The sequence below is a fragment of the Tilletiopsis washingtonensis genome, assembly GCF_003144115.1.
Source record: "Tilletiopsis washingtonensis strain MCA 4186 unplaced genomic scaffold FA09scaffold_15, whole genome shotgun sequence".
Classification (NCBI taxonomy): Eukaryota; Fungi; Basidiomycota; class Exobasidiomycetes; order Entylomatales; genus Tilletiopsis; species Tilletiopsis washingtonensis.
In genome coordinates, this window is record NW_020312012.1 from 407,970 (window position 1) to 421,481 (window position 13,512).

Genomic DNA, 13,512 nt, shown 5'->3' on the forward strand with positions numbered 1-13,512 from the left:
GCACGACCAGGACGCGCGCCGCGAGACGCACAGACGCAGCCTCGAAAGCATCTCTCTCTCCGACACCGGCTCCACCACCTCCGCTCTCGCACCCGGCGCAGCACACCCGTGCATCACAGCGCCAGCCTTCCACGTCGCGCTCCTCGCTCCGCCTGCGCCATGTCCTCGGCCATCGAGCTCATCAACCCGCGCGCCGAGAGCGTGCGGCGCGCACAGGCGCTCGGCGTCAACTGCGCCGGCGCCATGGGCCTCGCCAACGTCGTCAAGTCGAACCTGGTGCGCAGCAGCGCGGTGCGGGACATGTGCTGAACGGCGTGCTGACGGCGTGTGTGCGATGCGCAGGGCCCGCGCGGCACGATCAAGATGCTGGTGCGTGGCAGAGGCGCGAAGGGCGTGCGGGGATCGGACAGCTGACATGCGCTGCAGGTCGATGGCAGCGGCAACCTCACCATGACCAAGGACGGCTGCCGGTGAGTCGTGCCTGCAGTCTGTGCGTGAAGGCACACCGCTGAGCCCCCTTGCGCGTAGTCTCCTCAAGGAGATGCAGATCCAGAACCCGACGGCCTCGATGATTGCGCGCACTGCCGTGGCGCAGGACGACCAGTGCGGCGACGGCACCACGAGCGTCGTGCTGCTCGTCGGCGAGCTGCTCAAGCAGGCTGAGCGCTACATCCAGGAGGGCGTGCACCCGCGCGTCATCAGCGAGGGCTTTGAGCTGGCAAAGACGAGCACGCTGAAGGTGAGTTGCACAGCAGCAGGCGCGGGCAGATCGGCAAGCCGTGGGTTGGCATTGCAGGGCGCAGCTGACGCGCTTGGCGCGCAGTTCCTCGAGACGTACAAGCAGACGCCCGAGCTGGACCGCACGACGCTCATCTCTGTGGCGCGCACGTCGCTGTCGACGAAGCTGCACGCCAAGCTTGCAGCGCAGCTCGCAGGCGACGTTGTTGACTCTGTGCTTGCAATCCGGCCGTCTACGAGCACCAAGATCTCTGCGCCCGCGCCTACGGGCGACAAGAGCGCCGAGAACCCGGCCGAGTGGGAGGTGCGCGACCCCATCGACCTGCACATGGTGGAGATCATGAAGATGCAGCACCGCCACGAGACGGACACGCAGCTCGTCCGCGGCCTCGTCATGGACCACGGCGCACGCCACGCCGACATGCCGCGCCGCGTCGAGAACGCATACGTGCTCACGCTCAATGTCAGCCTCGAGTACGAGAAGACGTGAGTCGCATCGCGACCGGCAAGGTGTGTGGCGCGGCGCTGATGCTGGCCCCTCTCAGCGAGGTCAACTCGAGCTTCTTCTACTCGTCGGCCGAGCAGCGCGAGAAGCTAGTCGAGTCGGAGCGCCGGCACGTCGATGCCAAGCTGAAGAAGATCATCGAGCTGAAGCAGGCCGTGTGCGATGCGCCGACGGACGGCTCGTCCAGCGAGAAGCCGAAGCAGTTCGTCATCTTCAACCAGAAGGGCATCGACCCGCTGTCGCTCGACGTGCTGGCCAAGCACAACATCCTGGCACTGCGCCGCGCCAAGCGCCGCAACATGGAGCGTCTGCAGCTCTGCTGCGGAGGTGTCGCGCAGAACTCCGTCGACGATCTCTCGCCTGACATTCTCGGCTACGCGGGTCTCGTGTACGAGCACACGCTCGGCGAGGAGAAGTACACGTTTGTCGAGGAGTGCCGCGAGCCGAAGAGTGTCACGCTGCTCATCAAGGGTGCGTCCTGCGCGCGTTCGCTCTGCCAGCGCTGCTGACCTCCTGCCAGGCCCCAACGCACACACCATCTCGCAGATCCAAGACGCAGTGCGCGACGGCCTGCGCTCCGTCAAGAATGCGATCGAGGATGCCTCGCTCGTTCCCGGCGGCGGCGCCTTCCAGATTGCTGCAGCACAGCACCTCGAGGAGCAGACGAAGAAGGCGGCCAAGGGCCGCAGCAAGCTTGGCGTGCAGGCGTTTGCCGATGCGCTCCTCGTCATTCCTAAGACGCTGGCTGCCAACGGCGGCTTCGACGTGCAGGATGCCATTGTGGCGCTGCAGGATGAATGCTCGGCCGGCAACGTTGTCGGCCTCGACATTCTCACCGGCGAGCCGACGGACGTGGTCACGCAGGGCATCTGGGACAACTACCGCGTCATCCGGCATATGCTGCACAGCGCGTGAGTCGGACGTGTGGGCTGCGCTGAAAGGATGGCTCCGCTGACTGAGATTTCCGCCCTGCAGCTCCGTCATCGCCACCAACATCCTCGCCGTCGATGAGATCCTGCGGGCGGGCCGCAGCTCGCTGAAGAGCGAGCAGCCGGGGCCTTGAGAGGCGCCGGAGCAAGCATCAAAGAGGGAGAGAGGCGGAGAGGCGCTGGGAGGCGCATAGGCAATCACCATGAGATGCGCACAGCCACTCGCTTTCTCGCAGCCTCGGATGACGCAGAGATGATGATTGGCAGTGGTTGCTCGTGTAGTACACAGGTGCACGAGAGAGTAGAGAGAGGTAGGGCGGGTGAGGGTTACATGGTGTTCGGGCGGCATTCAGGTGGACTGGGCGGACAGATGGAGATTACGCGACGGCATTGGGTTGAAGAGCGGCGGGCGACAGCGACGTGACCGAGGAGGAAGAGATTGTATGCGGAGAGACGAGACGGGAGGGAAAGCGAGATTGAGAGCTCGCACGTCGAAGCGAAGGCACCTGCAAGGCAGAGCTGCAGAGAGCGTGTTGGCGGCGACAGCATCAGATGTCCATGGCGAACTGCTCGCCGCCTGCCTGTGCTCGCGGCGGGCTGCTGCTGTTGGGCTTTGCAGCCGTCGGCGATGTCGGGCCCGTAGGTCGCTGCGCGGAGATGCCGCTTGGCGCCGTCGAGCCGCCGGCAGATGGGTAGCGGCGCGAGCTCGGACTGACAGGCCCGCTGAAGTTGAATGCGGAGCCCGGCGAGCGCGGCGTTGCGCCCAGAGGCGAGCGCGAAGCGGGCGGCGAAGAGCCAGCGGCGCTGCTGCCAGCGCCGATGTTCATGGCGCGGTTGAGAGCGGCAGTGTTGCGCAGACTGCTCTTCTCAGGCGAGCGGCCCAGAGAGGTGCCGGCTGCGCCGAAGGAGGAGGAGAACGCTGCTGCATCTCCCGAGCCAGGCGAGCGGGAGATCTCAGACGGGATGCCAGAGGCGCCCAGTCCGCGTGGAGGCGTGGCGGAGAGCGGAGAAGAGGCGAGGGCGAGGAGCTGCTCGCGCGAGTAGACGATGCGCGTGCTGCGAGTGAGGTGTCAGATGGGGGTTCAGGAGTGGCAGGCAGCGCCGTGGCTGGCAGCGGCCATGCTTGCGAGCATGCGAGAGAGAGCCACGTCCTGCCACAGAGCAGACGCTATCTGGCAGCCCGAGCGCCATGCTCAGGCTCGCCCACCTCGCTGCACCTATTGCCAGCCAGAGTTCCACTCGCGCGCCCTCCGCAGCCCCTCTGCACCCGTGCTGCGCCCTCACTCACCCGCCGGGCGTGGTGCCGTAAAGATGTGCGCCTCCCGGCGTCGCCGCGAGGCCGTCGTGGCGGCGGTTGTGCGCGGCTAGCAGCTCCTGCTGCGTGGCGGCGCGCGGACGGATGGGCAATGGCGAGGAGGACATGGCTGGCTCGGGCGTTGCGGGTGGTGGTGGAGAGGAGGGAAGTGGGGCACGGACGACGCTGATCCCCGAGGTGACGTGGCCGGCTCGAGATGAGGCTGTGTGGTGCGAGAGATTGCCCGCGTGGTGTGGGTCCAGAGCGGCCTTTGGAGGCGGAGGCGCAGCGAAGCGTCTCGCGGCTGGCGAGCTGAGCTGGACGCCGCATGCCGAGTGCCGAGGCGGCGCGGCGCGGCGGCGCACGGCGTATCGTGTGGAGCAGAGCAGCGCTATCGCGTGCCAGCGGCAGCGGCTCACGGCACCCAGCACGCAGCGCTCGCCCTCGTCAGGGGCACCGGCCCGGCGCCAGGCCGTGTTTCTCGGGCCGCCAGCTGGACGTGCTTCGTCACGCAACGCAGCTCGGCAGTATGCAGCGGCGGCAGCACCTCATCTCGCCCACACCTCGAGGCGCTGAAAGGCGCCGTGGGTGAGCCCGTACCGCTGCCGGCGTGCGGGGTCGAGTCGAGTGACGCAACGCTGGGCCTCCTCATGCACCGCTGGTCACGTGACCGCGCACGGACGTAGGCGCCTTGCCTCGCCTTGGGGTCCAGCTCCTGCTCTCCACCTCACCTGCTTCCATCGAGCGTGTCCGCAAGTACGGCTCGCATCGCTCTCGGACAAGGCGTGCACCGGCAGTCTGGCCTCTGGTGCCCGTAGCGGCAGCCATGTCGCGCGAGTGAGCTTGGCTCCGCTTGCCAGAACGCGGCGGCCGCTCTGATGCTCCCACTGCCCACCGCTCCAGAGCCGCAGCTGCCATCGTCGACAAGCTCACCGTCGGCAGCAAGGTCGTCATCGCCGCCGATGCCGAGCTGCGGTGCGTTGCATGCGCGCGTTCGATGCAGCCTGCTCAGCTGACAGCTGCGTGCGACTCGACAGAGGCACCATCACCATCGGCAATGGCTGCGTGCTGCATCCTCGCGCCTCCATCGTCGCGCTAGGTGGACCGGTTCATCTCGGCGCAGACTGCATCGTGGAGGAGAACGTGCGCATTGTCAACCGGCGCAGCGAGGCGCTGATGATCGGCGAGAGCAACTTGTTCGAGGTCGGCTGCTGTGCGTGCCACGTGCAGCGTGTCGCTTCTCGAGGCATGTGCTGATCAGACCGGAGCAGTCATCGAGGCAGCAGAGATTGGCAGTCACAACACCTTCGAGCCTCGCTGTTCCGTCGCGAGCTCGGTGCGCATCGGCTCTTATACGTCCGTCGGCGCCACATGCGTCCTTTCCGCATCGCCCGTCTTCCCGGACGACGCTGCCGCCATCCTCGCTGAGGCAGAGCACGGCGACGAGGGCGAAGAGGTGCAGGCGGACGCGCCGAGAGAGGAGAGACTGCCCGATCACTCGGTCATCTTCGGCACGGGCGCGCAGCCGCAGCGCAGGCTGTGGAGCGGAGAGGGCGTGCAGCAGCAGGCAGCGCTGCATGCGAAGCATCTCGAGTACCTCAGACAAAGTGAGCTGCACCTCTTCTCGAGCGGCGCTGTACCAGCGACTGATGCTCGCCTCTCCGCAGATATCCCGCAGCAGCATAAGCTGCGAATGATCACGTAGATGCCCCCCCGCTTCTCCGCCATGCGCCGAGCGGCCCAGCCGCGGCTCGACAGAGGTAAGGTAATGAGTGCAGCGTACAAGTACAAGTGAAGATGGGAGGGGCCGCGTGACGAGGGACCGGATGGGAAGGGCGCGCTAGCCAGCGGCGAGCGACGGCTCTTCGTCTGGCAGTTCAAACGGCGTGCCGTTGTCCTGCGGCAAAGTGCGTCAGTCGCCGCTTTGCGACTTCAAGTGGCTGTGCGCTCGACTCACATCGATGGCAAATGGGATCCACGTGCGCCAGCCGAGCTCGGGCACGGCGGGCTCAGCAGGCTCGGCGTCCGGCTCAGGCTTGATCAGAGGTGCGGCGCGTGGCGGCATCGGCTGCGAGGCGGGCCGTCCCACCATCTGTGCGAAACTGCGTGCGAGAGGTGGAGGAAGGACGCGGTCAGCACTCGGCAAGGGAAATAGCCTCAGCGCCAGTGGCCGACTCCTCACGTCTGACTGCGCGGTCCAGCTCGAAAGAGAGTGACTCGGTTCGTCTCCTTGCCCAGTGCGCTTCCTCGTTCAGCGTACAGCCAAGCCGCCTCCGCCTCGTCTCGCGGCACGATCTGCATCTCTTCCGCGTCGACACCGAGCACCAGCGGCGCCAGCAGCTGCGGCACCAGCCGGGCGATGGCGTCCGGGTTGCGAAAGTTGGAGAGCACTCCGCCAGGCGCAAACATCTTGCTTGCCATCTGATTCGTCGCCAGCACGGCAACGTTGGCGGCTCGCGCCCGTGCAGCGAAAGAAGCGATGCTGGCGAAGGCCTGCGTGCGGGCAGTGCGCTGGGCTGATGTATCGCCGGGCGGGAACCGCAGAGGCGAAGAGAGAGTGTCGATCACGATGAGCGCACAGCGCGCCGGCAGACGTCCCGCGTATGGAGCGGCGATGGTGGGCGGAAAGGCGAGGAAGAAGTGTGCCAGCAGAGCGGCGAGAGAGAGGACCCGAGAGATGTGGAGTCCTTGAAGAACAGCTCGGAGCAGGCCTTTGCGACTGGCGTCTGCATCTGCGTCTGCGGAGGATGCCCCATCCATGACTACGTCGCCATCTGCTGCGAGGCTGGACTCGATGACCTCGCTCTCGGGCAGCGCGGCAACTTGCGACACAGCAGCCTGGCGCAGCCGAGCGGCGATCAAGGCACCCTCGGTGTCTAGAGCGCATCGAGTGTGAGCAGACCAGTCGCGGGAGATACGACAGCTTCTCGACTCACCGAGAAGCCACACCTGCTCGGCTGTCTTCGCCGCGCTCTCCCACGTGTCAGGGCTCGCATCATCCGCCTCGCCTTCCGACCTCGCTCGCAACCGCGCCCTGACTCGCCGCAGACTATCCAGTCTGCAGCGCACCGCCGCCGCCACTGCGAGCACCGTCTTGCCCGAGCCTGGCGGACCCGCAATCTCGAGTGCGCCGCCAGGACGCAGGCCGATGCGCCGCTGCTCGTCGGCCGAGTACGGACGCAGCGCAGTAGGAAACGGCAGCGGCGCCAGCAGGGCGTCGAGGGAGGGCAGGTGTGTCGAGAGACGTTCTCGTGGCACATGTCGCGAGGGTGCAGTGGGCGGACGAGGCAGTGCTGGAGAGGAGAGCGATGCCGGCAGTGCTGGAGAAGCGTGCGGCGTCTCTGCTGGCGGCACCGGTGGTGGCAGCGCTGCAGGTGGCTCGACGACTGCCGGCGCAGGCATGAGGAGTGACTCGACCGCCGGCAACGGTGTGCGCTGAGATGGTGCCGCCGCGAGCGCAGCTGCTGCTGCGAGCTGGCGCTCCGAGTTCGCTTGCTCTGCGGCTGCTGGCTGCATATGCGCCGCCTGTACGCTCAGCGACACCTGCCGACGAGTGGGACTGGCGGAACGACGCGGCAACGGCGGCGGTGGAGGCGGAGGCTCTGCAACGAGGCGCACGGGCTGGAGTGCGCTGAGCGCCATCAGCGGGCGAGGCGATGCCGCTGGAGCGCCGCCGCTGACAGCTCGCGGACTCGGCGAGGAAGGCGGTGCGAGCCGCGGTGGTGCTGCGCCATGTACGCCAGGCACGCCTGCTGGCGAGCGTCGCACAGCGCTGCTCTCGCCGCGCCGCCCAGACTGACTGCTGCCGACGGCGGCGAGCAGCGATGCCTGCGAGAGCACATGCGAAGAGATGCCCATGGGCGACGCTTGCTGGCTAGCTGGGCCGCCGCGCGAAGGCGACGCAGCGGGCATCTGCGGCGATGCCGGCGGTGCAAATTGCCGGCCCTCGAACGCGGGCGCCACCAGGCTGGTGCGCTGCCTCTTCTGCGCCACGCCGGGCCGCGAAGGCGTCATGCTCGACAGCGGCGCCATCGATGAGGAGGGAGCATCGCTGAGCGACGAGCTGGGCACCGTTGTGCCGCTGCCACTTGCCCGCCCACGCGCAGCCGAGCCAGAGCCGCTCGTTGGCGCCGTCATGGCTGCAGCAGCGAGACGCTGGCTGGGTGGGCGTACACGGCGCCGCCGCGAGTGCACATGCGATGCTGCGCGAGTCGGGCGGGTGCAGACGCTGTTGGGTGAGAGAGGGCGGCGCGAGGATGGGGAGCTGCGGCAAGAAGGCACGACGCGTGAGGCGAGCATCCAACACGCGTCAGGATCGGATGCGCGCCGGCAGCGAGAGGATGTGGAGGCAGGCGGGCACAGCAGCGCCGCAGCAGCGAGCCTGCGTCTCGGCCACCACCCCCCTCCCTCGCTTCCCGGCTGCATCACGCTCACTCGCGACGTACAAAGTAAAAGGCTAGATTAGAGTAAAAAGGTGACAGCTGAAGAAGTAGAAAGGAGAAGGCTACAGATGCTGTGCGGTGGGACAGCGTCGGACAAGGAATGCGTGTGGTGTCTCGCTGCGAAGACGGGGTAACGGATGTGGGGTGGCCGAGAACAAGAGAGGGTAGGCAAGGGCCGGCGAGGACGCTGCACTTGCTCAGACGAGCGGCTTGAAGTCGACGATCTGCTCCCACAGCTGGCCGCGCAGGTCCTCGGTGGTGATGGTGGCCTTCTGCGTGTCGAAGCGGAAGAAGTCGGGCTCGAGCGACTCGCACGTCGGCTCGTCGTCCGGGTCGTGGTAGGCGGCGAGGTACGGGTGGGCGAGGCACTCCTCGACGGTGGGACGCTTCTTGGGGTCAAAGGCCAGCGTCTTCTTGAGGAAGTCAAGGCAGGCAGGCGAGGCCGTCGGGAAGAGCTTGGCAAAGTCCTTCATCTTGCGGAACGGCTGGGCGCGAATGTAGTCGCGCGAGCGGCGCGAGCCAATCGAGTAGAAGTCGTCGATCGACGGCGTGCCGAGCACGTCGAGGATGAGCGCCAGCTGGTGGTGGTAGTCGCGGCCGGGGAAGAGGGGGCGCTGCGTGATCATCTCGGCCAGAATGCAGCCGACGGCCCAGACGTCGATGGCCTTGGTGTACTGCTTGAAGGTGAGCATGATCTCCGGCGCACGGTACCAGCGCGTGGCGACGCTGCGAGGGCAAAGACATTAGCCTCGTGCAGGAGCGGGCAGGCGGCACGGCAACTCACTATTCGGTCATGAAGCCCGTCTCGCCTCCCGGGTCGGCGGTGCGGATGCTGCGCGCCAGGCCAAAGTCGCACACCTTGAGGTCACAGTTGGCATTGAGGAGCAGGTTGCTCGGCTTGAGGTCGCGGTGGATGACGTCGGCCGAGTGCATCGCCTTGAGCGCACGCAGGATCTGGTACGTGAAGTATTGCGCTGGGGCGGACGACGTTAGCATGGGAGGAGATGCTTGGGTCGTCAGCACGTCTCACCGTGGTCGTCGGAGAGCTTCTGGGTGCGGATGACGCGGTGCAGGTCCGTCTCCATGAGCTCCTGGATGAGGTAGACCTCCTGGAAGACATCGTACGACGCCGGCTTGACAATGTCGAGGATGCTGATGATGTTCTCCGACACGTCGCACTCCTGGAAGTAGCGCAGCAGCTTGAGCTCGCGCAGCGTGCGCAGCGCAAACATCTGGTGCTCGAACGGCTGGATCTTCTTGATGGCCACCTTCTGCCCCGTAGCGCGGTGGATGGCGGAGCAGACGATGCCGTACGCGCCCTCGCCGATGACGTCGCAGACGCGGTAGCGGTTGCCGACGTTGAACCTGATGTTGTTGATCGTTTGCACGTCGCACGACGTCAGGTGCGCGTGGCCGTTTGGCGGCGCGGGCAGCGAGTGCGTCGGTGGCGGACCGGCGTCGGGCAGGCCACGGCGCGACGAGGCACGGTGCGGCGGCGAGGGCGAGCGTGGCCGAGAGGCAGAGGAGCGAGCACGAGGTGCAGCAGCAGGCGCGGCAGGAAGCATCGGTGGCCGAGGCGCAGCGCGGGCAGGCACGATGTGTGCGAAGGACGGGTCGGGCGAGGATGAGGAGGAGCCAGATCGTGAGATGGCGGCGTGCGAGTAGGAAGGGGCGTAGGCGATGGCGGCCATGATGGAGAGCGTGAGGCAGAGCGGGAGGAGAGGAAGGAGGGGGGATGAGGGCATGCGTCAGCTAAGTTGCTCGAACAGCGGGGCAAAGCGCAGACGCAGCGTCGTCTTATACGCCTGCAGTGGGCGCAGCGCAGCATGTTGTGCGGTGCGCGAGAGGAGGTGGGACAAAGGCTGGCGCCGGCGAAGAGTGCGCCTCAGGGGGCGGGACAAGGGGAGCGGCGGCGGCGAGGCACGCGTAGCGCGCGCCGCGTCCTTGTTCTCGCCTCGCCGCCGCGTCTCCCTTGTCCTCCAGCCTCTGCCGCACCGCACACGAACAAGAGCATCCACCCGTGGTCCAACCGCCGCTCCCTCCTGTGCCGGATCGGAGCAGCACTCACCGGACCTTGCGCACGGGCTGCGCCGCCTTCGTGGCCGTTGGCTTGGTCACCTTGCTCGACGGCGTCGTCGGCGCCTGCTTCGTCGTCGCCTTCTTCGTCACTGCCGGCGCAGAGCCGGGCATGTTGGCGAGTGCCGGCGCGGAGAGGACGCTGGTCATGCTGGGCGAGTGGGGTTTGAAGTGCAGGGGCTGTACCGGACAGTCGGAGCAACGAGCGGATCGGCAGACGAAGAGTCTGCTCTGGCGGGAGTAGTAGCTAATAGAGGTACGCAGCGAGGAGCGCAGCAGCAAGGATTAGGCGAATGTGTCGTCAGCCCAGCTGGTAGTGAAGAAGTAGCGTTGAGGCGTAGCGAAGGGGTGGAGAGAGCCAGAGATCAGTGCGTCCAGACGCAGAGAGGTGGCTAAAGAAGAGGGTGTCGCGTGTAGTGCGGGTAGAGAGGGAGGCGGCTCGACGGTGCGGGGTGGCGGACAAGGGGATGGTGTGAGCGAGGATGAGAGAGGCTGACGAGGCGAGAGGTGCGGCTTATATAGCAGATAGACAGCTCGTCTCGAGCTCGCAGAGGCAGGCGGCTGTCTACGTGGCCGCTACCATAGGAGAACGCCGCAGCCGCACCGAGGCTCCTCTGCGGCGTCAGCTTCGGGCGCGGAGAGGAGCCTCCATGTGCTCTCTCTGCCACTGCCACCGCACATCACGCCGCAAGAATGAGAGGAGCGGGCCAAGCCAGTCTGGAGCGGCGGCGCCATCATGGGTCCCTGTGGAGACGGCGCAGCGCACTTGTGGCCAAGCCCCCCGATGGGCGTCTCGCTCCTAGTCTGCTGTTCGTCCGAGGCTGCACGCACGGACGTCGGTGCGGCTCGACGTCGGCGTAGGCTTCAGGGTGAGAGTGCGCCCCTGCGGAGCCGGCGCAGTGGCGAGACCACGCGGCATCAGTGTCGCAGGCAGGAACGCCGTAGCTCGGGCTCCGGCCGTCGAAGCTCCGGCGCAGTGGCGGTGTGACGGCGCCGAGCGACAGGAGAGGCCGGGCGCGGCTCGGGGCTGCACTTGACCCTGTCCTGGCGGCGCAGCAAGTCCACGCCGCAGAGCGGCTGCTGTGCTCGGGAGGCAATGCGTCTCCTGTGGACTCGGTGGCCGAGGCGCACAAGCTCCGCCTCGGGGCGCTGCGCTGCTGGGCGGTGGCGCTGCGCCGACGGAGCGGCAGAGGAGCGGCGCAGAGGGGAGAGGAGCTGGCATGACGCGCTATGGGGCTCTCTCCATCTGCTATCCGCACGCCGCAAGGACTAGCCTAGGCTTGCGACAGGAGGCAATTGAGCGCTCTGCCGCACGAGGGCAAGAATAGCCACTCGAGGAGCACGAGGTCGGCGGCGAGCGAGAGCAGAGGATGGGCGCCCCATCTCGCTGCAGGGGCCAAGCTGCCGCGCTGCGGCCTCTCACATAGTGCACCTCGTGGGCGTTGCGGAGTGCGGATGTGTGCTTTCGGATCTCAAGTCTGTGCGCAAGAGAGTAGGCGAAAGAGGCCGTGCGGGCGCAGTGCGAGGGGCCGCACTCGAGTCTCGGCTCCGGGGCCAGGAGCAGCTGAGCAGGCGTGGTGGCGGCGTGCGGAAGAAGCACACCGGCGGTGCAGCGTGCGTGCGTGCGTGCGTGCTTGCGCCGTGCTGCTCTGGTGCCCGGCGCGTGCCGGTTTGCCCTCGCGCGCTGCGCCCACTTTCAGCTGCGGCGCGGCGCAATATTTCGCACGCTGCCCACATGGGCCGAAGGCGAGCCCTCGCCGTGCTCCTCGTCCCTCCCGCTCGCCTCTCAGGAGCATGTCATGTCCGCCAGCTGGCGATCGACGATGCTCACGTGCTCCTCATTCCAAGGCCTCGATCCGCGCTGCTGGTCATGTGATCCAATTCCAGGCTGTGCCGAGGCTCGTCTCTGCCTCGCGCCTCGACTCCCAGCATCTCCTTCCCCCCCTCAGCCCACACGCACCGCTTGGTCAGCAGCCGCAGCAGGGGCGCATCTTAGGGGCCGCAGCGCCGCATCTAGGAGCTCGGCGTCCGAGCTCGGGGCTGTGCCGGACGCCAGTGAGAACATCTACATTGCCGGCGGGCGTGCGGCGTCTCGCTGCGCCGAGGCTCGCCTCCTCTACTCCTCTGCTCCTCCTCGGCTCCTCTCGCTGCTCTCGTGCGACTGCTGACCTTCCGGGAATAGCGCTTGCAAGCACACGGCCGAGAAGCAGAACACCGGCTGGGAGCAGCCGAGGAGGCAGACGAGCTCGTCTTTTCGCTGCTTCATTCGCACCTCCAGCACACGCACTCAGCTCTCAAGCGCAAAAGGCGAGCGATTCAAGAGGCCGAGTGTCCAATCCAATGCGCCGCCCAACGGTGACCGTGCATCGCTATGCTGCGCCCACCGCTCGACACTGCGGCTCTCGTACTCTGAGGCAGCAGACGAGCTGCGCCCCCGCTTGCCCTGCCACGTCGCCGGTGACGCAACAAACCCTTGGGTCTGCCGCGCTGGTCCCTAGGGTGTGCAGGGTGCTGCGAATAGCTCGTCTCCTGCACGAACTGGCCTGATGCTGGTGCGTGCAGTCTTTCTCCTCTGCTGAACAAAGGGAGAAGGGGAGAGGAGGCAATGCATTCAGCCCGCATTCGCGCCCCCAGGGTATCTGGACGCCGAGCTGCCGAGTTCGGCAGCAATGCGCTGGAGTAGGCAGCACAGCCTTGTGTAGGTCCCTTGACCCCACCGGCTCCTGCTGCTGCCCCACCGCTTCGAGAGAGACAGAGGAGTCGTTGGCGTCGCAGGGGCCCAGCGAGGCTCGCAAGCGGGGCGAGGTTAGAGCTCCACCAGGCCGAGCGCTTCGCCGCCCTCTAGCAGTCGCACGTAGAGCGAGAGACGTCGCGTGAGCGTCTGAGGTGTACGAGGCGCTCGAAGTCGCTCAGACGAAGATTGTGAAGGCAATGGCGAGGTGGCAGGTTGATCGAGCTGGCAGTGCGATGCGACGAGGCAAACAACGATGGCCCTGCCAGGCCGCGTCGCGCCGCCAGCGTGTACCTGCTGCTCAGGGCCATCACGCTCTGCAACTGCTGCATGCTGCGCCCTCGGCGGCACGACGGCATGCAAGACGAAGCAGGCCGTTGCCAGCGAGGCACGCAGCGTCTCGAAGCACCTCCGCGTCCGGTCCTCGTCCAAGCGCTGCCGGCGGGCGGCAACGTCTCTGAGACGGCACGGCCAGCTCAAAATCAGCGGCAAGCTGCCGCAGCAAAAGTCGGGAGCGTCGCTGTGCTGGCGGGTGGGAGCAGCACGCTGCGCATGCGCGTGGAGGTGCGGCTCGGGCGCAAGATCGGCGTCTGCAGCGGGCGGCACGGCCACGCAGCAACGTCACCGCGCAGCGCCCGGGCGGCGTCTGGCGAGGTGCGGCGCCTGACACATCAGAGCGGAGCGCTCCCCGCCTGCGGATACGACTCCGCTGCACGGCTGAGCGAGAGCTTGTGCAGCGAGCGCTTGGATGGCTGGAGAAATCTGCGGCTGAGGCTGCAGCTGCATCTGGCCCTGGC

At 67.0% G+C, this 13,512-nt stretch overlaps 7 protein-coding genes across 7 annotated transcripts; 3 read left to right on the forward strand and 4 right to left on the reverse strand.

Moving 5' to 3' along the window:
* Nucleotides 1–42: 42 nt before the first annotated feature.
* On the forward strand, nucleotides 43–2,390 carry FA09DRAFT_330986 (T-complex protein 1 zeta subunit). Its single transcript, XM_025742822.1, has 8 exons — nucleotides 43–276; nucleotides 343–369; nucleotides 427–470; nucleotides 529–739; nucleotides 824–1,224; nucleotides 1,284–1,714; nucleotides 1,764–2,154; nucleotides 2,219–2,390. Exons 1-8 carry the CDS (start codon nucleotides 160–162, stop codon nucleotides 2,304–2,306), a joined length of 1,710 nt encoding a protein of 569 aa, XP_025597204.1. The 5' UTR covers nucleotides 43–159; the 3' UTR covers nucleotides 2,307–2,390.
* Nucleotides 2,391–2,409: 19 nt separating this feature from the next.
* FA09DRAFT_361645 (hypothetical protein) lies at nucleotides 2,410–3,752 on the reverse strand. The gene is made up of 2 exons (XM_025745384.1): nucleotides 3,461–3,752; nucleotides 2,410–3,228 (listed from the first exon to the last, which is right to left on the reverse strand). Exons 1-2 carry the CDS (start codon nucleotides 3,592–3,594, stop codon nucleotides 2,721–2,723), a joined length of 642 nt encoding a protein of 213 aa, XP_025597205.1. The 5' UTR covers nucleotides 3,595–3,752; the 3' UTR covers nucleotides 2,410–2,720.
* Nucleotides 3,753–3,995: 243 nt separating this feature from the next.
* On the forward strand, nucleotides 3,996–5,363 carry FA09DRAFT_330989 (trimeric LpxA-like protein). Its single transcript, XM_025742823.1, has 5 exons — nucleotides 3,996–4,303; nucleotides 4,370–4,441; nucleotides 4,504–4,679; nucleotides 4,738–5,073; nucleotides 5,134–5,363. Exons 1-5 carry the CDS (start codon nucleotides 4,293–4,295, stop codon nucleotides 5,169–5,171), a joined length of 633 nt encoding a protein of 210 aa, XP_025597206.1. The 5' UTR covers nucleotides 3,996–4,292; the 3' UTR covers nucleotides 5,172–5,363.
* FA09DRAFT_330990 (hypothetical protein) lies at nucleotides 5,210–7,723 on the reverse strand. The gene is made up of 4 exons (XM_025742824.1): nucleotides 6,403–7,723; nucleotides 5,649–6,342; nucleotides 5,424–5,568; nucleotides 5,210–5,363 (listed from the first exon to the last, which is right to left on the reverse strand). The coding sequence occupies exons 1-4, from the start codon at nucleotides 7,601–7,603 to the stop codon at nucleotides 5,307–5,309; spliced, it is 2,097 nt and encodes a 698-aa protein (XP_025597207.1). The 5' UTR covers nucleotides 7,604–7,723; the 3' UTR covers nucleotides 5,210–5,306.
* A 382-nt stretch (nucleotides 7,724–8,105) lies between these two features.
* FA09DRAFT_299388 (mitogen-activated protein kinase) lies at nucleotides 8,106–9,473 on the reverse strand (the record flags this gene model as incomplete). Its single annotated transcript, XM_025740280.1, has 3 exons — nucleotides 8,106–8,634; nucleotides 8,693–8,882; nucleotides 8,939–9,473. 3 exons carry the CDS (start codon nucleotides 9,471–9,473, stop codon nucleotides 8,106–8,108), a joined length of 1,254 nt encoding a protein of 417 aa, XP_025597208.1.
* A 1,108-nt stretch (nucleotides 9,474–10,581) lies between these two features.
* FA09DRAFT_72905 (hypothetical protein) lies at nucleotides 10,582–11,322 on the reverse strand. The gene has a single exon (XM_025745803.1). It carries the CDS (start codon nucleotides 11,204–11,206, stop codon nucleotides 10,784–10,786), a length of 423 nt encoding a protein of 140 aa, XP_025597209.1. The 5' UTR covers nucleotides 11,207–11,322; the 3' UTR covers nucleotides 10,582–10,783.
* A 414-nt stretch (nucleotides 11,323–11,736) lies between these two features.
* On the forward strand, nucleotides 11,737–12,751 carry FA09DRAFT_72919 (hypothetical protein). Its single transcript, XM_025745804.1, has one exon. It carries the CDS (start codon nucleotides 11,779–11,781, stop codon nucleotides 12,529–12,531), a length of 753 nt encoding a protein of 250 aa, XP_025597210.1. The 5' UTR covers nucleotides 11,737–11,778; the 3' UTR covers nucleotides 12,532–12,751.
* Nucleotides 12,752–13,512: the final 761 nt, after the last annotated feature.